Below are 23,541 nucleotides of genomic sequence, written 5' to 3'. Positions count from 1 at the left end.
GATTTTTCAAAAGGCTAATCACTTGTCAGGACACAAATACATGCTGAGGATCATCTGCATCCACTTTTTAAAGACACGGGCTACTTCGTTAAATAGCTTTAAACAGAAAGCTGAAGATTGGCAGTGCGTGGTGGCTCACACCTGTAATCTCAGCACTTTGAGAGGCCAAGGCGGGCAGATCACGTGAGCTCAAGAATTTGAGACCAGGCCGGGCGCGGTGGCTCAAGCCTGTAATCCCAGCACTTTGGGAGGCCGAGATGGGCGGATCACAAGATCAGGAGATCGAGACCATCCTGGCTAACACGATGAAACCCCGTCTCTACTAAAAAAATACAAAAAAAAAAAAAAAAAACTAGCCAGGCGAGGTGGCGGGCGCCTGTAGTCCCAGCTACTCGGGAGGCTGAGGCGGGAGAATGGCGTAAACCCGGGAGGCGGAGCTTGCAGTGAGCTGAGATCCGGCCACTGCACTCCAGCCTGGGCGAGAGCGCGAGACTCCGTCTCAAAAAAAAAAAAAAAGAATTTGAGACCAGCCTTGGTAACATGGCGAAACCACGTCTCTACAAAAAATGCTAAAAGTAGCCTGGCTGGGTGGTGTATGCCTGCAGTAGTCCCGGTTACTTGGGAGGCTGGAGTAGGAGACTCACTTAAGCCTGGAAGGTGGAGGCTGCAGTGCCACTGCACTCCATCCTAGGTGACAGAGTGAGTCCCTGTCTCCAAAAAATAAATAAATAAGGCTGAATATTGAAGTGGCAGCAGAACACAAAAATCAGCTGAGACTCCAGCAGGAAGCTGGAAATGCTGCGTGGGTAGAGGTGGGGACGGAGTGTGTTTTTCAAGGCCCACGGTGGCTGCCCTTGCCCTCCTCCCAGGGATTCCAAGAGGAGGTTTGAAAATTCACTTTACTTTTCAATTTTGATCTCCACAGAATGATGTCTGTCGACACTCGATAATTTTTCCTTCTTCACTTCGCACTCTTTTCTGTCAGAAAGCTTTTTCCCAGCAGGCTCGTTTTTGGCCTAAAATATAATACAGACAGAAATGATGTGTGGCCCGGGCCTTCTCACTTGCAAACTCCATTTGCGAGTTACCATAGACGAGAACTGCCTCACCTTCTCTACGGAAATCATTCGTCCATGCAGCTCAGTCCTGTGGAGATGGCTGATGCACTTGGTCGCCTCGTCGGATGTCGACATGGTGACGAATCCATAGCATCGAGCCCCCGGGCTGCGGGCGTTCGTTACCACTTTGGCCCCAACAACCTTCATGAAAAAGGGCACTCTTACTGTCTCATACAAATGACCACACAACTTGCTAAAATTATTACCTGATAATCAGAATCATTTTCACTATTTGTCACCTCTCCCCATATTAGTACTTTTCCACTATTAGTTACTGAATTGGTTCCAATTAATTCTGACGTATCCAAATACAATTGCTTTTTTTTTTTTTTTTTTTTTGAGACACGGTCTCACTCTGTCACCCAGGCTGGAGTGTAGTGTCCTGATCTTGACTCACTGCAAGCTCTGTCTCCTGGGTTCAAGCAATTCTCCTGCCTCAGCCCCCCAAGTAGCTGGGATTACAGGCACTGGCCACCACGCCCAGCTAATTTTTGTGTTTTTAGTAGAGATGGAAGTTTCCCCATGTTGGCCAGGCTGGTCTCCAACTTCTGACCTCAAGTGATCTACCCCAGTTGGCCTCCCAAAGTGCTGGGATTACAGGCGTGAGCCACCATACCCAGCCACTAAATACAATTGCTTTTAATACAAGATCAGTCATCACAATGAAAACAAACATGAAAGGTTATAAAACCATTAAACTTCATTACTCACAACTAATAACCAGAAGTCCTACCCATCCACATCGTTTTCTCTATTTCCACTGTGCCCACGAATAGCTGTGGGGCTACTAAGCAACGCACCCATCCACTCCAGCTGGGCCTGAGAAGAGCTCTGACTCAGACACGGACTGTCGGGAATGTTCCCATGGGGAAAGGACTTCCACTTCTGGCCGAGATGGGAGAACTAAGCATTGTCTTCCTGCCTGAAACAACTAACAAACGTGATGAAACGTAGGCCATGACGGTTTTCAGATCCTGGACATCAGGCTGCCCGAGACAGCGATCCCTGAGAGCTTCCTGACTGCCCCTGCTCACTGCCTGGAGTTCCCAGGCAATGGGGGATGGGTAAAACAGCACTGAGATTCTGAGACCAAGGCAGAGAGAAACCACAGAACTGAGGATCAGAGAGGACACAGCCACACAGAGCAAGCTGAAGAGACCCACAGAGGGCTCCTCCCGCCCAGTGCATGTGTGTCCAAGGAAACCAGAGGCTGGGACAGCACCACTCATAAGGAGCAGAGGGAACAATCACTGGGGGGCACTCAGGGCCACAAATGGTTTGCTCTTCCCAATAGCCAGGGTGGAAAGGCTGGTAATTCACAGGCATCAGACCCACTACTCAGAGGGCATTGCCCAGTGGTGAGACCAAATCAGCCCAAACTGAAGGCTACTTTGACCCTGACTTAGCATAAAAGCCCCACAAGGACCAAAGTGTGTCAAGTACCTCAGCTGTGCACCAGAAAATAGCTCAAGGGTATTTGTAGAGACACAAGTAAAACTAGCACACAACAAAATACAATTCACAACATCCCATAAAAAATTACCAGGACAGGCTGGGCATAGTGGCTCATGCCTGTAATCCCAGCACTTTCTGAGGCCGAGGCGGGTGGATCACTTGAGGCCAGGTGTTCAAAAACAGCCTGGGCAACACGGAGAAACTACATCTCTACCAAAAATTTTAAAAATTAGCTGGGTGTAGTGGTGTGGTGCCTGTGGTCTCAGCTACTCAGGAGGCTGAGGTGAGAGGATCGCTTGAGCCTGGGAGATTGAGGCTGCAGTGAGCACCACTGTACTCCAACCTGAGCGACACAGTGAGATCCTGTCTCTATGGGAAAACAAAACAAAACAAAAAACAGAAGAAACTTAAAAGCAGCCAGAGGAAAAGAGACAAATTGGAAACTAAAGGAACAAGGATTAAGTTAACCTAGAATTCTTTTTTTTTTTTTTTTTTTTTCCTGAGACAGAGTCTCGCTCTGTCGCCCAGGCTGGAGTGCAGTGGCCGGATCTCAGCTCCCTGCAAGCTCCGCCTCCCAGGTTCACGCCATTCTCCTGCCTCAGCCTCCTGAGTAGCTAGGACTACAGGCGCCCGCCACCTCGCCCGGCTAGTTTTTTTTTTTTTTTTTTTTTTGTATTTTTTAGTAGAGACAGGGTTTCACCGCGTTAGCCAGGATGGTCTCGATCTCCTGACCTCGTGATCCACCTGTCTTGGCCTCCCAAAGTGCTGGGATTACAGGCTTGAGCCACCGCGCCTGGCCAAGTTAACCTAGAATTCTATACCCAGTGAAAATTTATTTCAAAATGAAGACAAAATAAAGACTTTTTCTGACATGCAAAAGAAACAAGAACACATCACCAGCAACCCCACACTACAAGAAACTTTCAGTTCCTTCAGGAGGGAAGAAGATGATCTCCGACGGGATGTACAACAAAAAGCAAGGAAGAGCACCTGGCGAGGTGAACATGATTTTTTCCAGTCATTTCTGGTCTCTTTAAAAGATAACTGTTCGGCTGGGCGCGGTGGCTCCCGCCTGTAATCCTAGCACTCTGGGAGGCCGAGGCAGGCAGATCACGAGGTCAGGAGATCAAGACCATCTTGGCTAACACGGTGAAACCCCGTCTCCACTAAAAATACAAAAAATTAGCCGGGCATGGTGGCGGGGACCTGTAGTCCCAGCTACTTGGGAGGTTGAGGCAGGAGAATGGCGTGAACCCGGGAGGCAGAGGTTGCAGTGAGCCGAGATCGCGCCACTGCCCTCCAGCCTGGGCGACAGAGCGAGACTCTGTCTCAAACAAACAAACAAAAAAAAACTGTTCAAAGCAAAAAAGCCAAACCACAGCAAGTCAAAGCCAACAAAATATTGGGTGACTTCTTCAAGAGAAGTAAACTGTATGACAATAACATCACGAAGATCAACAGGAGGGGAAATGCAAGTATATTCCCGCAGATAGTTCTTGCACTACACTGAACCCAACAGAGCACCACTTGCAAACAGACTGTAAGGGAAGATGTGTACTGTAATCCTACAAGCAGCCAGTAAACCACAATGACAAAGAGAGTAAATAAGCCATCAGTCATCAAAGGACTCGACCCACAAGGCGGCAGATAAATGGGAAAAAGAGATAAATGAACAAACATCATGAACAGAAAACAGACAGCAAGATAGCAGATTCAACGCCAGCCCCACCAGCACTGGCGCACAGAGTAAACGTTTCCCCAAAACACAGGAGTCCTGGTCTCTGACCCATCTCTGACTCAGCAGGTCAACCTGAGTAAGGCATTCCCCGTCTCTGGACCTCATGGCCCCAACTATGAAATGACAAGGTGGAACCCACACGCTCGAAGTTCCCATCAGACTCCGACGTCCTGTGGTTTAGACCACAGAAATGGAGGAGTCAAGACTCTGCCTGAATGTGTCCAGGGCCAAACGGACAAAAGACTCTCCTCACAGAAACACGGACGCCACTTCCCATATCACAGCTGAAGCCAATGATGACGTCATTCTACCTTACCATCAAATTAACCATCCTTACAAGGACATTTCTTCTGACAGACAAAACCCAAATGAGAGGAGGCACCATACTAAGCTTGTACGTCCCCATCCCTGGGCAGTGCCATCCGCCCTGGAGCTTGTCACAGCAGCCTCTGCATGCTTCGGTCAAGTAGCCGAGTGGTGTCCTGCCCCTCTGGCTTTCCTACGTCCTCCTGTTTTTGTCCAGAGCTGAGACCCACAGGCAAGGCCAACTCTATCACTCACGCCTCGGCTGAATGTCACTTCTTCAGCGAGGTCTGCTGAAGCTGTCTCCCGAATCTAAACATGGTCTCCCCAACATACTGATAGCGTACTCTAACCTTCCTTAATATGCTCATCACAACACATATGTGTTTATTTCTTAAATGGTCTTTTTCCCATCAGACTAAAAAATCTGTGATGACAGTGACCATGTATGTTTACTTCTGCTTAATCATCAGTGTCTGAGTGAAGTCAAAAAAGTAACTGGAGAAACGGGTTATTCATGGTTATAAGAATTTCCTAAGCCCTTGTTGAACACACAGACTGTTAAGAGAAAAACTGAACTAAATGCTTTCTCTGGGTCCTGTCTGCTTCTTAAGCAATGAAACATTAACCAACACCTCATCGGGTGACACAGACCTAAACAAAGGAACGGCTTCTGTAGCCACAAGGCTGTGTTGGACAGGCCCCGCTCTGCCTGGAATCAGGGCACCGTCCAGACACTAAATGGTCTGAGCCTTCTCCTTTGGAAGCCACTCCCTAGAGGCACCCAGGAGACCAGGGCAGTGCCAACTGCTTATCAGAAGACTCTTGGCTAAGTGCGGTGGCTCACGCCTGTAATCCCAGCACTTTGGGAGGCCGAGCAGGCAGATCACATAGGTCAGGAGTTGGAGACCAGCCTGGTCAACATGGTGAAACCTCATCTCTACTGAAAATACAAAAATTAGCCAGGCATGGTGGTGGGTGCCTGTAATCCCAGTTACTCAGGAAGCTGAGGCACGAGAATCACTTGAACCTGGGAGGCAGTGGTCGCAGCGAGCCGAGATCACACCACCACACTTTAGCCTGAGCAACAGAGCGAGACGCGGTCTCAAAAAAAAAAAAAAAAAAAAAAAAGAAGACTCTTACATTAATTCATTCCAAACAGTGGAATCATTTTAAATTGTCCTCCTTAACTTCCTTTGGAAAGCTGCTGAATTGTACTATTTTTCTCCTGCCCCCATAAGGAGCATCTTAGTGATTTTTGAACCACAATCATGTCAGACTATATACTTAAAACGCTAAATTATATGAAAGTCAATTATTCATGTCATTCTTGTTTTTTTTTTGTTTTTGTTTTTTTTTGAGACAGTCTCACTCTGTTACCCAGGTAGGAGTGCAGTGGCACAATCTTGGCTCACTGCAACCTCTGCCTCCTGGGTTCGTGATTCTCCTGCCTCAGCTTCCCAAGCAGCTGGGACTACAGGCACACACCACCACGGCTGCCTAATTTTTTGTATTTTTAGTAGAGACAGGGGTTAGCCATGTTGGCCAGGTTGGTCTTGATCTCCTGACCTTAAGTGATCTGCTCGTCTCAGCCTCCCAACTTACTCTTAAGGGAAAAAACTCATCATGTCAGCTTTAAGTTTTGCTTAGGACAAAAGACCATAAGTCTCTTTGAGACCAGTTAGAAAGAACCCCAAGAACATTGAGATGGAAGCTGTTTATACCGCTGTTCTGAGCACTGCTGTGATATGACCAACCACCTGCCCTGCTCGGCACCCTAGTTACTGAGAGTCAGGAAATAAGGTGCACTGCACAAGACTGGGCGAGCTTTGTTGCTGTCCTTTTTTTTTTTTTTTCAGACGGAGTCTCATTCTGTTGCACAGGCTGGGGTGCAGTGGCCGGATCTCAGCTCACTGCAAGCTCCGCCTCCTGGGTTTACGCCATTCTCCTGCCTCAGCCTCCCGAGTAGCTGGGACTACAGGCGCCTGCCGCCTCGCCGGGCTAGTTTTTTTGTATTTTTTAGTAGAGACGGGGTTTCACCGTGTTAGCCAAGATGGTCTCGATCTCCTGACCTTGTGATCCGCCCGTCTCGGCCTCCCAAAGTCCTGGGATTACAGGCTTGAGCCACCACGCCCAGCCATTGTTGTCATTTTTTAGTAAACACAAGGTCTTGTTATGTTCCCTGGCTGGTCTTGAACTCCTGGACTCAAGCAATCCTCCTGCCTCAGCCTCCCAAACTGTTGGGATTATAGATGTGAACCACTGCACCCAGCAGAGTTTCCTTTTTAACTCTGATAATCACAGTGGATGGTATGAGGCAAGGGAAGGCATACCTTCCCATACTTGCTGAAAAGGTTCTTGAGATCCGTAGCTCGTGTTGTGGAGGACAGCCCGCTGACCCACAGGTTCCGACCAGAACTGCTGCCAACTCGACCTGGCACGAGAGGGAGATTCTTAGGCATCAACCCAAGGCCTAACAGGAAGCACAACCATTCTTAAGATCGCAGCCCTCTTTAAAAGCCCTAACGACGCCCAATCCCAACTGTTGACTCAAGAATTTAATGCACACACACATGCCAACACACAGAAGGCTGAAAATCTGGACAGCAAAAACTGAGTTTCCTTACTCAAGGAATAATCATGCCCATGTCAGTTATGCACTGAAATGTCTTTTGATGATCAGATCTCATCCAAGACAGCAGTCTCTAAAGTCCTTGAAACAGTCTTCAATGAGCAGAATTATTCCTTTCTTGTAATGTGCTTTTCACTATCCCATAAATGACAACCACAATAGAAATATAAAATGCAGATGCTTGCGAACTTCTAAAACTAGTCTCTCAAGAAACCATTAGGTGGTTGATTCCAGTAACCCATAAGAAAACAAATTACTGGATCCAAAGTGTGGATATCTGCACGCCCCTCCTCCCAAAATAAGGGATCCAAACATGGCTCCCTACCACATAAGTTAAATCATACCTTTTTCATCTTTAATGATTGGCTTTATATCTTTTTCTTCCTTAAAAGAGCTAGAGACAAAAGTTAATGTTACTCATACAGGAAAAAAACGAAAGAGAACAAAACTAAAAATATGATTATGTGCTAAAACTGAATACCTACCAGAAAATTAGTCTGAAATAAAATTTTAACAGACACCTCTGCAAGCTTATATTGGAAAATCTGACCCCAAAAATACAATGTCAGATTTGTAAAAGTCAATTCGATTTAGCTGAAGATAACGATTAACAATTTAAGAACACAACCATGATAGGTTGAGAAAAAGAAAAGGAATTGAATCACCCATTAAAAACACACAAAGAGAAACAAAACATTCTTTAGAAGCAAAACTACAATTTCGTCAGTCTGGCTGGCCAATTGCAGAAAAAAACAGCTTATGTGTGTCATTAAATGACCAATGAAAAGGAGATAGCGTCTGGTCTAAAACTGAGAAAAAACAAACCTCATTTTCTGATCAGCGCCCTCACTGGTTGAGGACTCTTTAGGAGCCGGAGGGACTTCATTACAAGCTTCAAAATCAAACTTCCTCCCGTCTTCTTTGCTATCTCTGGCTTCTGGGCTTGCGGCTTCCGTGGGTGCTTCCGCGAGCTCCTTGCTAGAGGCCTCCGCGAGCTCGGAGGCCGCACTACTCTGCTCAACTGCCGGCTCTAGCCCTACAGGCTCACAGTCCGTCCTCTCGCCATCGCCTGGCTGCTCCGCGGGCTCCCTTTTCACTACCGCTAACAGGCTGTCTGCCTTGCTCGACTGAGCGTGTGCTGTTGACTCGCTGGCCAAATCTAAATCACCCTCTTCCGGATGGGCGCTGTCAAATAGGTCCTCTTCCTCCGCAAGCTTTCTGTCTGGCCCCACGCTACTTGTGTCCTGTGCAAATGGCTGCTCCAGCTCGGAACTTTCTTCTTTTACTGGCTCAGATTTACAAGTTTCCCCCAAAATGTCGAGTATTTTCTCATTTTCTACGGATTTAACAGGAATAGAATGGCACAAGGTTTAATTACCAGGGAAATAAAGCAATCACAAATGTGGAACTGGCACGGCTGCCACACTAACACGAAGAGAACTGCTAGCTACACAGAGATTGGAAAACCCGCGGGTACACAAAGTTATACTGGTTACACTACCTGCGCTGCGACCGCCTCTAGGTAAGCCTCTACGCTACACGGAAGAGAAAAGGCCCCCACAGATTTAAAAACCTACAACCACGCGGCTGCTTCTCAACAGTCTTCTTCGAGTTTTTGTTCAAGTCTGGGTCTTCTGACTGATTTTCCAATGTCCAAGGTGCTGAACCGAATGCAATCACCATTCAACGACAGCTCAATTTCCAAATTTCTTTGAATTTCTTTTAACAGAACAATCCAATATGAAAATCAGAATCTCTTCTGACGGTGGGAGATAAACGCAGTCCGGAAGGGGAATAATATGTTGAAAATTTTCACGAAGAAACTCTGTTTCCTCTTCTGGAATCCAGTCACTTCTCAGGTGGTAAGTGCCCTGACAACAGCTTTTTCCTGCCTTAACTGCGTTAATCAAAACGACTGCAGCAAAATATCACAAGATCTGTTTCATGTGTAGAAACACATGGAGGAATCATGGGGACAGGGGGAATTAAATGCCACTCTACGTGGTTAGAGATGAAAATAATCACTACATTGCACCAAATGTATTTGACCTCAAGAAGCCAGAATGGCTCTTCCACAGATCTGGTGATACGAATGGGTTTCCAATCTCTGATCCTTGTATGATCTGGATTGTCCACCATTAGAGCAATTTACAAGATCATAACACAACTTAAAATATAGACAGCTTTAAAACAATAGCGTGAAAACTTTCAAACCATAACTGTCGTGTTTCTCTTATCAGTACCTGGCTCCAAAAGAGATTCTTCAATGTCCTATTTAAAAAAGAAAAAGCAAATCCACAAGTCACTTTAAACACGGGGCAGATACATTTCACCAACAAATACAGCTTTCAATCATCTGTGAATAAATGCCTTTTCCACAAAACTTTCTCCTCTCCAAAAAATGTATTCCATCCTACAATAACTTGATGAAAACCAGCTTATTTTGCCAGTTCCTCTGGAAACAGCAGGTCCCTAGTGGTAACAGTCTGTCTGATTCTTCCGAGTCTGGGCCCCGCACAGACGTGCCACTCACCCCACGACGAAGCTAACCTAGTGGCTGCTGCAGCTGGCAAAGACCCCCTTTGTCAGAGGAGAGGTCACAGTGGATTTAGGAAAAAAATACTTTTCCCAGCATACACTTATTTGTAACTGAAACCTGTTAAAACAAAATGATCTCTCTACTCTGCTGAAAACCTCTTCCGACATCTGGCTCACTTAGGACAATAGGTCCAATCCTTCTGGTAGCCCAGACTCAGCGAGGCGGGCCCAGCTGCTCTGCAGCACCCTCTGGCTTCTCCCCAACCCCGTGTGCTCCCCTCTCTTCTGCATCAGAGCCACCCCCCACACTTTCTGCTCCGAATTCTTCTTTTCCTCTTCAACCTATCCGTCAGACCTCAATTCAGACATAACTTCCTCTGGGAAGAGTTCCAGGCACTTCTGAAGTCCAACTACCACAACTGCTCCCTCATCACACTTCTTTCTCCCTTCTGGTTACATACTTGGTTTGATCCCACTGCCCCTGCTAGATGGCCAGCCCTGAAACTACTTCTGTTCTGCTAACTTCTTAACCCCAGTATCCAGCACAGTATCATTTCCTTATACTTACACACTGCTCTTTCACTGTGCAACATCAACCACTTGTTTAACATTTCCAGTGATGCAGAACCAGATGGTAACTTACCGGAGTTACTTTGAAGTTCAACGATGAAGATTCCGAAGTGTTCTTGAATCCTTCCCCATCCACCTGAAAAACAAAATTGAAGATGACTTTGTGGAAGCTGGAGCTGTGAAAACCAAGGCCGACACCTCGCTTAAGCAACCTGTGTGTCTGTTTCCCTCACAGAACCTTTTGCCACGTAAAAGTCTACTGTTGGGTCATTCAGTTCAGCACTTGCCTCTCCGCCAGAACACACACTCCACGCCTCTGCTCCACCAGCGTCTCTGGCAGTGGCCTGCAGCGGGATATGCTGCCCTGTCTGTACTGGGTGAATGAATGAATCAATTTCCCAGGCAGTTTCTAAGTACTGGTGATTAACACATAACCCTCCAACCACAGGATTTCTAAAGCAGAACTCAAAAATGATAAACTGTGCTCCTCCAATTTCACCTGGTAGCAATACCCTTAAGGTAACACTCACTGGGCACTTTCTCCTAGCCTACTTTATTCATTCATTCATTTGAGACGGAGTTTCGCTCTTGTTGCCCAGGCTGGAGCAATGGCGCGATCGGCTCACTGCAACCTCCGCCTCTCGGGTTCAAGTGATTCTCCTGCCTCAGCCTCCCGAGTAGCTGGGATTACAGGCATGTGCCACCACACCTGGCTAATTTTTTTTATTTTTTAGTAGAGACAGGGTTTCACCATGTCCAGGTTGATCTTGAACTCCTGACCTCAGGTGATTCGCCCGCCTCAGCCTACTGGAGTGCTGGGATTACAGGCGTGAGTCACCAAGCCCGGCCCTCCTAGCCTACTTTATTAAAAACGAACATTTAACTTGGTCATTTTCTCTCTTTACTACATGCCAAACAAAAGAAAAACTTGTTATCACCAAGTTTTACTAAATTTGAAGCTCTTTTTAAGTGAACTACAAAAAGATCGCTCCCAAATATTTTCTTTTTTCCTTTTCTAGATTTGAACCCATGACCTGGATGCCTCCATTAACTGAGAAGTACACACTCTGAAAATAATAAACACACAGCAGCACCAGGCTGAGAAAGGCAGCTAATCAGTTCCTCAGTGCTGCCCTAGATCAAAGGAGGGTAAATTTGGAGGCAATGACTTTTGACCATAAGGTTTAAGGTTCAGGCCGGGCGCGGTGGCTCAAGCTTGTAATCCCAGCACTTTGGGAGGCCGAGATGGGCGGATCACGAGGTCAGGAGATTGAGACCATCCTGGCTAACACGGTGAAACCCCGTCTCTACTAAAAAAAAAATACAAAAAACTAGCCGGGTGAGGTGGCGGGCACCTGCAGTCCCAGCTACCCGGGAGGCTGAGGTAGGAGAATGGCGTGAACCCGGGAGGCGGAGCTTGCAGTGAGCTGAGATCCGGCCACTGCACTCCAGCCTGGGCGACAGAGCGAGACTCTGTCTCAAAAAAAAAAAAAAAAAAAAAAGGTTTAAGGTTCAGTCCTACGGAGGCATTTCCACCCCCAAGCTAAAAGCTGCAATGCCTTAAGGAAATAAAACCACCTACTGGGCATGTGACGTCAGATTAAAATGAAGATCAGCTCGAAGACAGTGATAGCTTGTGGTATCTGAATAGCCCCACCAGAGAGATCTATTCCAAAACACTAGAAGTGAAAAGCTGGGAAAGCCCTAAGGTCCTCCTTTACATACAAGGATGCTCAGTCAGTCCCTTTGGGGAGCATGGTTGGTACTTGTCTTCGCTATACTTTACATCTTTTAATGTAACTGCTTAACCTTGCTTAAAACATTAACAGGCCGGGCGTGGTGAATCACACCTATAATCCCAGCACTTTGGGAGGCCAAGGCAGGCGGATCACTTGAGGTCAGGAGTTCGAGACCAGCCCGGCCAACATTATGAAATCCTGTCTCTACCAAAAAATATAAAAAATTAGCCCGGTGGCCGGGCGCAGTGGCTCAAGCGTGTAATCCCAGCACTTTGGGAGGCCAAGGCAGGCAGATCACAAGGTCAGGAGATGGAGACCATCATGGCCAACATGGTGAAACTCCATCTCTACTAAAAATACAAAAAAATTAGCTGGGCATGGTGGTGCGTGCCTGTGGTCCCAGCTACTCAGGAGGCTGAGACAGGAGAATTGCTTGAACCCGGGAGGCGGAGGTTGCAGTGAGCCATGATCTTGCCACTGCACTCCAGCCTGGGTGACAGAGTGAGACTCCTCTCAAAAACAAACAAACAAGCAAAAACCAAAAAACCACAACATTAAGAGGAATATCTCCACGATGAGATTAGAAACCATTTCTGAGCTGGGTGCGGCATTACACCTGTAATGCCAGCACTCTGGGAGGCTGAGGCGGAAGGACTGCTTGAGCTCAGGGGTTCAAGATCAACCAGGGTAACCTAATGAGATCCTGTCTCTAAAAAAAAAATTTTTTTTTAATTAGCTGGGCGTGGTGGTTCAGTGTAGTCTCAGCTCTGCAGGATTGCTTGAACCTGGGAGGCTGAGGCTGCCGTGAGTTATGATCACAACACTGCACTCCAGTCTGCACAAGCGAGCAAGACCCTGTCTCTAAATAAATAAACCGTCTTTGTTTCTTAAAACTATTTTTTACAGGGAAAAAACTTACCGGGCACTGTGGCCTGTGCCAATAAGCCCAGCTAGTCAGGAGGATCACTGGAGCCCAAGAGTTCAAGACCGGCCTGGGTAACAGTGAGACCCCATCTCAGAAAACGAAAATCTTTTATGTCAGAGCTTTCTATTTTATGACTTACCGCATGCTTTCAAAGTGTCTCCCAGCCAATTATAAAAACACTCCCCAGTACTACAGAAAAGCTATCTATTAGTTAATCCCCGACCTACACAGCGTTTAAATGGACATGGTTTAACAGCAGGGTTTAGACACTGAACTATGTGTTCACGGCGGTTTAGCTGTGTTCTCCCTCACATAAGCAGCACGCAAGCGCCAGGTGCCTCGGGGCTACGGGAACAACCCGCTGTGTCTCCAAGTTACCTACAGCATGCTCTGGGAGCTGAGCCGGGAGCTGTCTCAGCTGTGCAGCCACGTATTCTTTACTATCACAAAAGGAATCGAGAAGACTGTCCGCGCCATCCTCCCCAAAATCTGGAGCACTGCTATTCTCCACTTCAGTTTCGTCTAGCACACTCATGTCCATCATGCCCATATTCTGCAGGTTCTCCAGACTTGCTTCCATGTCCTCCTGTAAAGAGGAAGAAGAGTCGTTAACGACCACCTGGACCAGGACAGGGAGCTGCTGCTTGTCGTCTCTACCCTGACATCACTTACCTGCCCGTCTCTGGAATCATCTTCCAGGCCGTTATCTTCTGTGCCTTCCTCCTCCATCTTCAGTCCTAATTACAGAATAATTGTTTAATCAGATAACACTCAAGTTCTACCTCATAATTAGTTTATGCAGAATAGATTTCAATCTTAGAACAGAACACATTACAAGAGAAACTAAGTCTCCCCTCTCCTGTCACACATAATTTTGTCTCAATTTGTTTTTTTTTTTTGAGATGGAGTCTCACTGTGTCACCCAGGCTGGAGTGCAAGTGGCATGATCTCAGCTCACTGCAACCTCTGCCTCCCGAGTTCAAGTGATTCTCCTGCTTCAGCCTCCCCAGCAGCTGGGACTACAGCCGTGTACCACCATACCCAGCTAATTTTTCTATTTTTAGTAGAGATGGGGTTTCACCATATTGGCCAGGCTGGTCTCGAACTCCTGACCTCGTGATCCACCCGCCTCGGTCTCCCAAAGTGCTGGGATTGCAGGCGTGTGCCATGGCGCCCAGCCTCAACTGATGTTCTAAGTAATACATCAATAGGGAGATGAAAATTAGGATTCCTGTTAGATTATCAGAGTAGTCTGATTTACCACAAAATATCTAAAAGTTTCCAAATATTTCAAAAACACTCCAAACCTAAGAAAAAAATCACAAAAAAATGAACAAAGGATAAAAACAGGCATTTTGAACCAACAACAAAAAAATACAATACTCATCTAGTAACCAAAGAACTGCAACATAAAATACTGAGTTAGTGATTTGCTGGCTCTCCCTATATTCCACCCATTTCAAGTAGGTCTTTGTCATTTTTCAGCTCAAAAACTTTTTTTCCCCCCAAGGCAAAAGGCAAAGGCTGCCATAAAGTCGAGAATCATCCTGGGTTTTGTGACCACAAAATAACTATTTGATAGAATTCTGCTAGGTATTGCAAAAGGAGGCTGGAGGGGATCAAGAGTGGAAACCTTGAGAATAAACTTGAGGCTCCATATGTATCAAAAACCTTATTAATGTGCATACCCTTTATTCCAGGAATTTGGGTCTTAGGGTATCTGACAAGGAGTTTGAAACACAGGTACCTGTCCTATTGTACCTGTTAAACACCCAAAAGGGAAACAAATTACAGCACATTTTCTTTCAGATGTGGTTCACAACCGGGGGGAATGGCTGGCAATGGCTGGAGACACTGTTGGTTGTCCTGACTTGGGAGAATGCCATTAGCATCAGCAGCTAGTGACACTGGTCACGACCCTACAATGCAAAGGATACTCCCCAACCACAGAGAATTATTCGGCCCAAATTGTCAACAGTGCCAATACTGAGAAACCCTGTGGGACACCATCCAATGTCTCACAAGGTTTAAAGAATGTATACTTTTAAAGAATATTTAATGAAACAGAAAAAATGCCCACAGTGTGGGCACGGTGGTTCACGCCTGTAATCCCAGCATGTTGGGAGGCTGACGCAGGTGAATCGCTTGAGCCCAGGAATTAAGAGACAAGTTCGGGCAACACAGTGAGACCTCATCTCCATCAAAAATACAAAAATTAGTCAGGCATGGTGTTATGCACCTGTACTCCCAACTACTGGCGAGGGTGAGGTGGGTGAGTGCTCTGGGCCTGGGAGCTTGAGGCTGCCACGATCATGCCACTGCCCTCCACTCTGGGCAACAGAGTAAGACTGTGTCTCTCTCACACACACACCCATAAAGAAAAATCAAACAGAAAAAAAGACACACGTTTCTTAAAAGCCGGTGTCTATTTGTATCCATGCGAGCGCATATGCGAGGATATGTTTATAAAATCCAGGTGGATAAGGCTAAGATAATCACCAACAATAGTTAAAATACTCAGGGGTAAGATTAGAGAGAATTTTATTTTCACATGCATACTTTTTACATTTTCCAAATTATCTAAAAGTATTACTTCCAAAAACTGTTCAAAAAAGAAAATTAAACATAAAAAACCTGCAGGGTCTACACCTCAAGAGTCTCACTCACCACTGTTATCAATAATCACTCAAGAAATGCAGTTTAATTGCATGTCTCGCAACGTGAGCTTTTTCCAGTCTATCACTTAAGACGCCTAACAACGCTAGCAGGTTTTATGATCTGCGTTTGACACACGAGAATTTGGTTGGGCTCCAAAGCTGGCACTCTGAAACTCAGCTGTCCCACTTCCCATGACATCTAAACACAGCATTTCCTTTTGAAATACGTTGTCTAAAAATGTTTGGTAATTGCACCCAATTTCTAGGCCCTAAATAGTAGCCTGCAGTGCCCACATAGGACGGAAATAGGAGAAATGCTGACCAAGGAGCATCACCGAAAAGCTAATGTGGCGTAGACAGGCGACGCCCCGATCCCCAGCACCTGGCACTGGCCAACGAAAAGCTGCCGCTGTCAGGGACACAGATATAAGAAAATCCAACTTTAATCCCACATGGCATCTAAAACTTAAATTTTTAATCCAAGTTTTATTTTTTCCAAACCCACCTACAATGTTGCCTAGCACTCCTAATTTTGGTGAAGACTCTTACTCTGATTTATAATGAGGACACTTTCTCTCAACAAGTTTGGCTGCTTCAATTCTTGCAACAAAGCAGTTACTGGTGAGTTCCCAGAATGAGTCCAACTTTGGACTCAACTGAACACTGCTGCATAGTGCTGGAAAAGTAATTGAGTGTCTCCTGATCTAACAGCTGTATGTAATAACAGGCCCTAACTGCAACCACAAAGTCCTAAGGCACTTGCGCTTTATCCATCAGCCAGGTGCCCTGACACCTCTAGAGAACATCAGCAGCTCAGGATGGAAGATGAGGCCCGCAGGAGCTGAGCTCCACCTGAAGACCTGGGCTCTCTCTGGGCTTGGTTACTTCTCTGAAAAAGGAATGGGAAGCTATCAGAAGCCCTTCTAATCCTCACTAGAGCTGAGGCTACATATATCATTTTTAAAGCAACAGACGAACTTTATCATCCAAGCTTTCCTGTCAAAACACTAACTCCAAGTAGTTTTGAATCGACCTAAGCTTTAATCTAGGCATTCAGGCAGGTCTTCAAAGCACTCAGCTAAAGTTTAGTTTTTCTAATGATGCAAAGATCATTAGAAATGATCCCTGCTAGGCCAGGCACGGTGGCTCATGCCTGTAATCCAAGCACTTTGGGAGGCCCAGGCGGGTGGATCACCTGAGGTCAGGAGTTCGAGACCAGCCTAGCCAACATGGTGAAACCACATTTCTACTAAAAATACAAAAAGTTAGCCAGGAATGGCAGTGGGCGCCTGTAATCCCAGCTACTCGGGAGCCTAAGGCAGGAGAATCGCTTGAACCCGGGAGGCGGAGGTTGCAGTGAACCCAGACGGCACCACTGCACTCCAGCCTGGGCAGCAAGAGCGAAACTCCATCGCAAAAAAAAATAAAATAAAATAAAATAAAAATAAAAAAAAATTCCCTGTTAAATTCCTGCTAAAAGCCAAGGACAGTTTGAGTAAGTCTTGAACTTTACAGTTTTAAAATGAGCACCTACATAAAAAAACTTTTAAACTTTATTGTTAAGCAGTTTTCCCAACCATTAAAAAAAAAAAATTCAGATCATGCATAAGTTAACACCTAAGCAGAAGAAATAAACTGTATTTCCTGCTGTAGACCAGTCTCTCACATTCTGAATCTGCACAGGCAGTCAGGCCTTCTAGCTGAAATACAGTCACAAGAACAATAAAAACACATCCATGTTTCAAAAGTAAACTTGAACTTCAAGCTCTTATGCAACTTAACTAAAAGATTTAACCTTTCAAACCACACGCACACGTTTTAAACAGTTAATGTTATGAAACACACTAAGAAAAAGTTGTTAAAAAAACAATGAAATTGTTAAAAATGCACAATTTCTATTTTCTAAGCACTGATCCTCCACTGCCTGAATTTAGCACTTTTCCAAGAAAACAGGCCCCCTGCACAGGAAACCTAAATTATACTATAATAATATTATTATAATATAATAATATAATAAGGATAAATATTACATTATCCTTATCACCATAAAACCTAACAATGAGGACAATACCAATTAGGATATTCAAAGCTTCAAAGTTTTATGGAATTCAATGCTTCCAAAAATAACTGGTATCAGCCATAAACAGGAATGAAGTATCAATACATGTTGCAACACAGATGAACTTTAAGCATTACGTTAAGTGAAAGCTGATACAAATGGCCGTATGTTGTACAATTCCATCTACATGAAATATCCACAATAGGCAAATCTATGCGGACAGAACATGGATTAGTAGTTGCCAGGGGCTGGAGGGAGAAAAGTAAGGCAACTAACTTCTAATGAGGACCGGGTTTCCTTTTGGGGCGGTGAAAATCCAGAAGAATACGGTAGTGGTGGTCGCAGAGCCTTGTGTATGCACTAGGAAGCACTGAATTGCACACCTTAACCTGATAAATTTAACGGTCTTGTGAATTAAATCTTCACATTCAAAAACCGTAATAGTACAAAAATAGGCTGAGTGCAAATACCCCAACAATCTATTCTGGACCCTAGCAAAGCTGAGTTTATTCAGTCTCGGGTTGGTGTCCTTTTCCTTGCGTTAAAACCTCTTTTTTGAACCAGGAAGGAACATTTGGTTCCTCAGACCCGTAGAAGTAGCTTTAAGAGCTTGTCTTTCTCTAGTTGACTTTTAATCCCAATGGCAGAAGCTGAAACGTTTTTCGTATATTTTAACTGCACTTGGCACCCGTACATCTCTTTCCTCATCCCTGTGCCCTTGACACAGCTACTTGTTAGGTGGTGATGAGCAAAGCTAACTCTTAGTGGGAGACACCGAGGACCAGAGAAGTTCTCCCAGCCTAGAGGGCGGGAAGAGCACTACACACCATTTCTCTAAATTCTCTAAACACTCAAGCCCCAAGCATCATATGTACAAGTAAATACCTTTAACACATCTTTTGGCTGACTTCTTGCTGCTGGCTTCTAACTCGATGCCAATTTCATCAGGATCTTGCCCCTCTTCTTTAACCGCCTATTAGGGACAGATGAGTTTTACAACATGATTAAGAGCTGCAGGGCACACACTGTTCCTTACAAGTAACAACCTCCCATGAAACAAAGGCAAACGCGTCCTTGTAGAGAGCAACTCCGGGTCAGCTATCTGGGCCGCAAGCCCAAAAGGCGGAGGCGGAATCCCGCACAGCTTGGATCTCTCTGGGTCCAAATGACAAAGGAGAGGAAGGCTGCGAGCAGGAGCTCCAGAACTGGGGTCAAGGACCGGTTCCAAAACGGCAACTCAACTCGACACTGCCCAACCTTCGACTTTAAAGTTATGTGATGGGACAAATCAGAACAGAGAGGCTGCACTTGGCCCGGCCTCGGTGAAGGGCTGGCCACCGCTGGTGAGGAGGAACAGCAGCCACCCTGGGGAGATTCAACAGGTCCCTCAGTGCCTGCCACCTGCCGGGTCCAGGACTGGGCACCCACAAGCTCCCTCCCTATGCTTGAGGAGTTTGTTCCAGTTGCGGAGACAGACAATCCCCAACCCCTTAATATCTTGCATTTAGCCCCTGCATACAGCGAGGTGCGACATAAACGCAGAATGAGCTGGCAAGGAGGTGGGGCGGCGCATTAGGGAGGGCGCTCAGGAAGGTGATGTCTTAGGCACACCCGAAATGACAAGGGGCCGGCCACGAGATCTGGGGGACACGGGTGGACAGCTTCGTAAATGCTAAGGCCCTGGGGCAAGAACAAGCACCGCCCCCTTTCCTGTAAAAGCTCAGGAGTCCGCCAGACACCCATTCTCCGGAGAAGGAAACTGAGGCACAGAGAGAAAAGCACCTGCCCAAGGTCACAGAGCCAAGGCTCGAAAGGGAGCCCCAGGAGGGGTCCCGGGGCCACCCTGGTAGCCGAGAAGACCGGACGCTGAGCGCGCTTAAAGAGAAAAAGTGGAAGGAGAATAGGAAGGAAGGCACAGAGAGGGGCGGTAACGGGCCAAGGTCACACAGCCGGCCCCCTGGGTGCCCGACACCTCGAGTCGGGGTCGGCCAAGACGCAGGTCGGGCCCGAGGCGCCCCGGGTCCGGGAGCCGCGGTGACAGGCACTGGCGGGGGCGTGCCCAAGCCTCCTGCGCCACCCCCGAGCCCCGCGCCGCCTCACCTTCTTGAGCCGCTCCATCAGGACGCTCTTGTTGCCGCCCGTGTCTAGGTTCCGCTTCTTCAGCTCCGCCCGCAGATCGATCACCCGCAGCTCGCTGAGTCGCCTCGTCCCAGTATCCGCAACGCCCGGGCCGAGAGCAGCCGTGCCAGGGCCCGAGTCGCCCGACCCGGGCAGAGTCTCAGCCATCGTCACGTTCCCGTCTCCGCCACCGACTCAGCCGCACACCGCCGGCAGCTGGAGCGGCTCTGAACACAAAATGGCGCCGCCTAAGAGGAAAACGCACTCGTTTCCTCCCGCCCCGCTTTGCGGCCGCGCGCGCGCACGCGCACCGCCTCACGAGCGTACTTAGCAGCAAGGACGCTCGCGCGTCGACCAACCGCGCGTTCACCGGCACCACGCGCAGGCGCCGAATCTGCAGCTCGCATGCGTCCCGGCAGTTCCCGGCGGGAGGCAGGCGACACGCAACGCGACTGCGCACATCCCCGCGTTGTTCTCACTGCGCATGTGCAGTTGCAACCGGGATAGTCGAGCCTGCGCTTGGTGCGCCTGCGCAGAAGCGAGGCGCGCCGGGGCGACTGGAGCGGTTCCCTCGCAGGCGGCGCCATTTTGTGCTGGGAGCCTGATAAAACCGGCCCGGTTCTGTGGAAAGTGGGCGGCGGAGCCAGGGTCCCTGGAATGGCGGAGACTCTGTCAGGCCTAGGAGATTCTGGAGCGGCGGGCGCGGCGGCTCTGAGCTCCGCCTCGTCAGAGACCGGAACGCGGCGCCTCAGCGACCTGCGAGTAATCGATCTGCGGGCGGAGCTGAGGAAACGGAATGTGGACTCGAGCGGCAACAAGAGCGTTTTGATGGAGCGGCTGAAGAAGGTGGATTTGGGGCCCCGAGGGAGGGGGCACAGGGTGGGTCTGGGATCCTCTTGGCCGCGACGGTGGCTCGCGGGCCCTGGCGTCCGCCCCCGGCCCCGTTCGCGGCCTCCCCGGACCTGGTGTTCTCGCGTCCCCCGGCTCTTCCCAGGCCCCGGCGAGAGTTCCTTGGCCGGCTGGGCCTGGGTTCAAATAGTAACGCCGCATTGGGGCCGGGAGAACCAGAAAAACGGCGCGCGTGCAGGAGAAGCGGTGACGGGTGACATCGTCCCCCGAGAGGAGGGTTCTCCCCTCGTCTCGTCCCCGCCTCCGTACCTGGAGGGGAGACCCTGAAACGTTCACTTCCTAGGCGAGGGGAAGGGACTCGGCCAAGGTCACACGGCCGAGGACGGGCGGCGTCGGGATTTGAACCCAGGCCGTGGGATTCCTGGGCCTGCTGCTTGGTTTCCCCAGGGAAGATATTTTGTGACCCACGGGGGACCGACCAGCCTGAATCGGGGCAGATTTTCAAAGGAGACACCCGTGGGACATACTCAAAGGGAAAAATAGAAAAAACGACCACAACCCCGTTTTGCCGGTACTCGCCCGGTGAAGTAACAGGGCAGGAAGGAAAAGTGGGATTGACGATGGCGACCCGAAATGTGAAATGAGGGGAGACCCGGGGTGGACTTTAAAACCAGCCTCAGAACTGCCCGGGAGGCGGGCAGAGCCTGGGCTTCCCCTGGTCCATCAGTCTCTCTGGACTCGGGAACCCTGCCAGCTCTCCGTGGCCTGATCTTGGGCATAGAAGACCTTGAACCTTTTCTGAGTCCTTTTTATTTTATTTATTTATTTTTTCTCTCTCTCTGTAAGAAAAAAAGCAATAGGACTTTGGTTTGGGGATTAAATAAGGTTGCGTGGAGCAGGCTTGGCGTGCTGCCTGGCGCATGTAAACACTTCGGTGTGTGGTTGCCATCACGATTCCCTTCTCCTCTCTGTGCCACCACGAGTCCTCATTTGCAGATCGGGGGCTCTAACGCCTACCTTGGGGGATTCAAAGGGATCCCTTGGAAAAGCAGAGAGTCAAGGAAAGGTTAGCCGCCTGCGGTTTCCTTATTTCTGTCGGTTTCTTTCTCTGCATTGCTTCCACCTGGCTACTCTGGGACCTCTCCCCTGTAGTCGCTCCGCCTGGCCGCCCCCCCTCCCAGGCCCTGCAGGCAGTGGGGCTGGTGACGACATTCCACCATCCTGGCTCCGGAACTACGGAGATCGCAGGGCTTTATTATTAATTGGTGATGAGAAGTAGGGATTATTATTATTTTTTTTTTTTTTTGCTGATGAGAAACCCTGGGCTCGAGTGGATAGTTGTCTTGGCCAGAGTCACATGGGCCTTTTAAAAGCTCAAACTTGGGTTTGTTTTCACTATGGATTCTCTCTTTACTTAGACAAGGCAGGAAGTTCATTGATCTACATATTTACCCAGAGAAAACGCAGACACTGGAGATTGGCGGCTGGTCAGGTGTGGTGCTCCGCCACCAGGGCCTCCCATCAGCTAAGCCAAATTGAGAGGCTTTATATCCTTTTTTTCTCCCCGGACGGTCCATAGGCCTGAAAAGCTGCTGTGATGGCACTGAATCTTCCTGTCAAGCTGGTGACTGAGACTTCCCATCACTCACTGTCATCTCTGAGAGCACAGATTTGTTCCTTCTTCCTTCTCCTTTTCATTTTCTTCAAGATGTGGTCCCAAAACACTAATACCGCCAGTCCATATCCCTGTCTGCTACTCACCCAAGTCATTCTGGAGTTTTCTGATCTCGTTCTCTTCCCGTTTCTGTCATCCTGTTGTTGTCCCTTTCTTGGTTTATTTTTTCCAGGAAGGGCAAAAGAGCAAAAGGGGTAAATGAAATACCTGCCTAGGCCATTGCTTCTCTTTTCCTGGTGGTGTTTCAGAATTGCCTGTCCCCGGGAAAAGGATGAGGGACTTGGTGATTGTACTTTTCCTTGATCCCAGGAAAGAACTTCAGTCCCTTTTCTGGCTTCTGAGAGGAGAGATTTTTGTTGCTGCTGGTAAAGATGAGTTGTGGAACCCCCAGGCCCTATCTCAGTTCAGACTTACCCACCTGAGAAACTTTGAGGGTTCCAAACCTCTGCAAATAAAATAGTACATGAAATGATGTGAACAAAACTTGTGCTCATGGGACAGGAGAGTAAAGACTGGAAAAGTTATCAGTAAAACTTAACCTGAAGCTAAGTTTCTAGCAATGTTATCATGATTGACGTGTTCTGTACTGATGGCTTAGTTGATGCCAGGCACTGTGCTGAGGATGGGCATTGTTGAAGTGAATGACAGAGTCCTGGGGTGGGAGCCTGGGCGTGCCAAGAAATTGTTAATATCTGATGAGGCGCAATCACGTAGTAGTTGAGAATGAGGTATTGGAGTCAGTTGTGAATGTACATGACGGGGATCGGATGAGGTCATGCATGTCGTGACTGGTCTCGTGTGTAACACACAGTAGGATCCCAACCAGTGAGCGTTAGTATTCCATCCACACAGTACTGCGTACAGGCACGGCGTGGAGGGAGTCCCTGGAGGGTTAAAGAGTATTTTGTGAGTAAAGTCAGAAGAAATTGGAGAGTGTGCCTTTCCCTTTTTGAGTTCTTCTGGGCTTAGGAAGAAGATGAACCAGATAAGCCTACTGTTTGTTGAGTGCTTCCTTTTCATGGCTAATAGAATCCTCACAACAGCCTTCCAGGGTAAGTACTATATTATTATTAGCCGCATGTTCCGGAGGAAGAAGCAAAAACTGAGCACCTAAGTAAACCCGCCTGGGACCACCCAGCTAAGAACTGGTGGCGTCAGTCGGTCT

General features: G+C 47.8%; 2 protein-coding genes across 5 annotated transcripts in view; one reads left to right on the top strand and one right to left on the bottom strand.

The window, feature by feature from the left end:
- Window positions 1-20,125, bottom strand: part of SAFB2 (scaffold attachment factor B2) — a 37,118-nt gene extending 16,993 nt beyond the window's left edge. The window contains exons 1-11 of the mRNA XM_007994931.3: window positions 19,835-20,125; window positions 18,620-18,707; window positions 13,691-13,755; window positions 13,401-13,604; window positions 10,428-10,490; window positions 9,490-9,517; window positions 8,072-8,582; window positions 7,591-7,640; window positions 6,948-7,048; window positions 1,110-1,259; window positions 904-1,016 (exon numbers count right to left, since the gene is read on the bottom strand). Of these exons, the coding sequence (XP_007993122.1) occupies window positions 904-1,016; window positions 1,110-1,259; window positions 6,948-7,048; window positions 7,591-7,640; window positions 8,072-8,582; window positions 9,490-9,517; window positions 10,428-10,490; window positions 13,401-13,604; window positions 13,691-13,755; window positions 18,620-18,707; window positions 19,835-20,020 (1,559 nt within the window). The 5' untranslated portion in view covers window positions 20,021-20,125. The remainder of the gene's footprint in view (window positions 1-903; window positions 1,017-1,109; window positions 1,260-6,947; window positions 7,049-7,590; window positions 7,641-8,071; window positions 8,583-9,489; window positions 9,518-10,427; window positions 10,491-13,400; window positions 13,605-13,690; window positions 13,756-18,619; window positions 18,708-19,834) is intronic.
- Window positions 20,126-20,385: 260 nt separating this feature from the next.
- Window positions 20,386-23,541, top strand: part of SAFB (scaffold attachment factor B) — a 45,153-nt gene continuing 41,997 nt past the window's right edge. For 3 of the 4 annotated variants that reach the window (XM_007994930.3, XM_007994929.3, XM_007994927.3), the window contains exon 1: window positions 20,386-20,698. In XM_007994930.3, coding sequence (XP_007993121.1) covers window positions 20,510-20,698 — 189 coding nt within the window. In that variant the 5' untranslated portion in view covers window positions 20,386-20,509. The remainder of the gene's footprint in view (window positions 20,699-23,541) is intronic. The other variant, XM_007994928.3, reaches the window with a different exon arrangement.

The sequence above is a fragment of the Chlorocebus sabaeus genome, chromosome 6 (genome assembly GCF_047675955.1).
Source record: "Chlorocebus sabaeus isolate Y175 chromosome 6, mChlSab1.0.hap1, whole genome shotgun sequence".
Taxonomy (NCBI): domain Eukaryota; kingdom Metazoa; phylum Chordata; class Mammalia; order Primates; family Cercopithecidae; genus Chlorocebus; species Chlorocebus sabaeus.
This window is presented reverse-complemented; position numbering and strand designations above follow the sequence as displayed.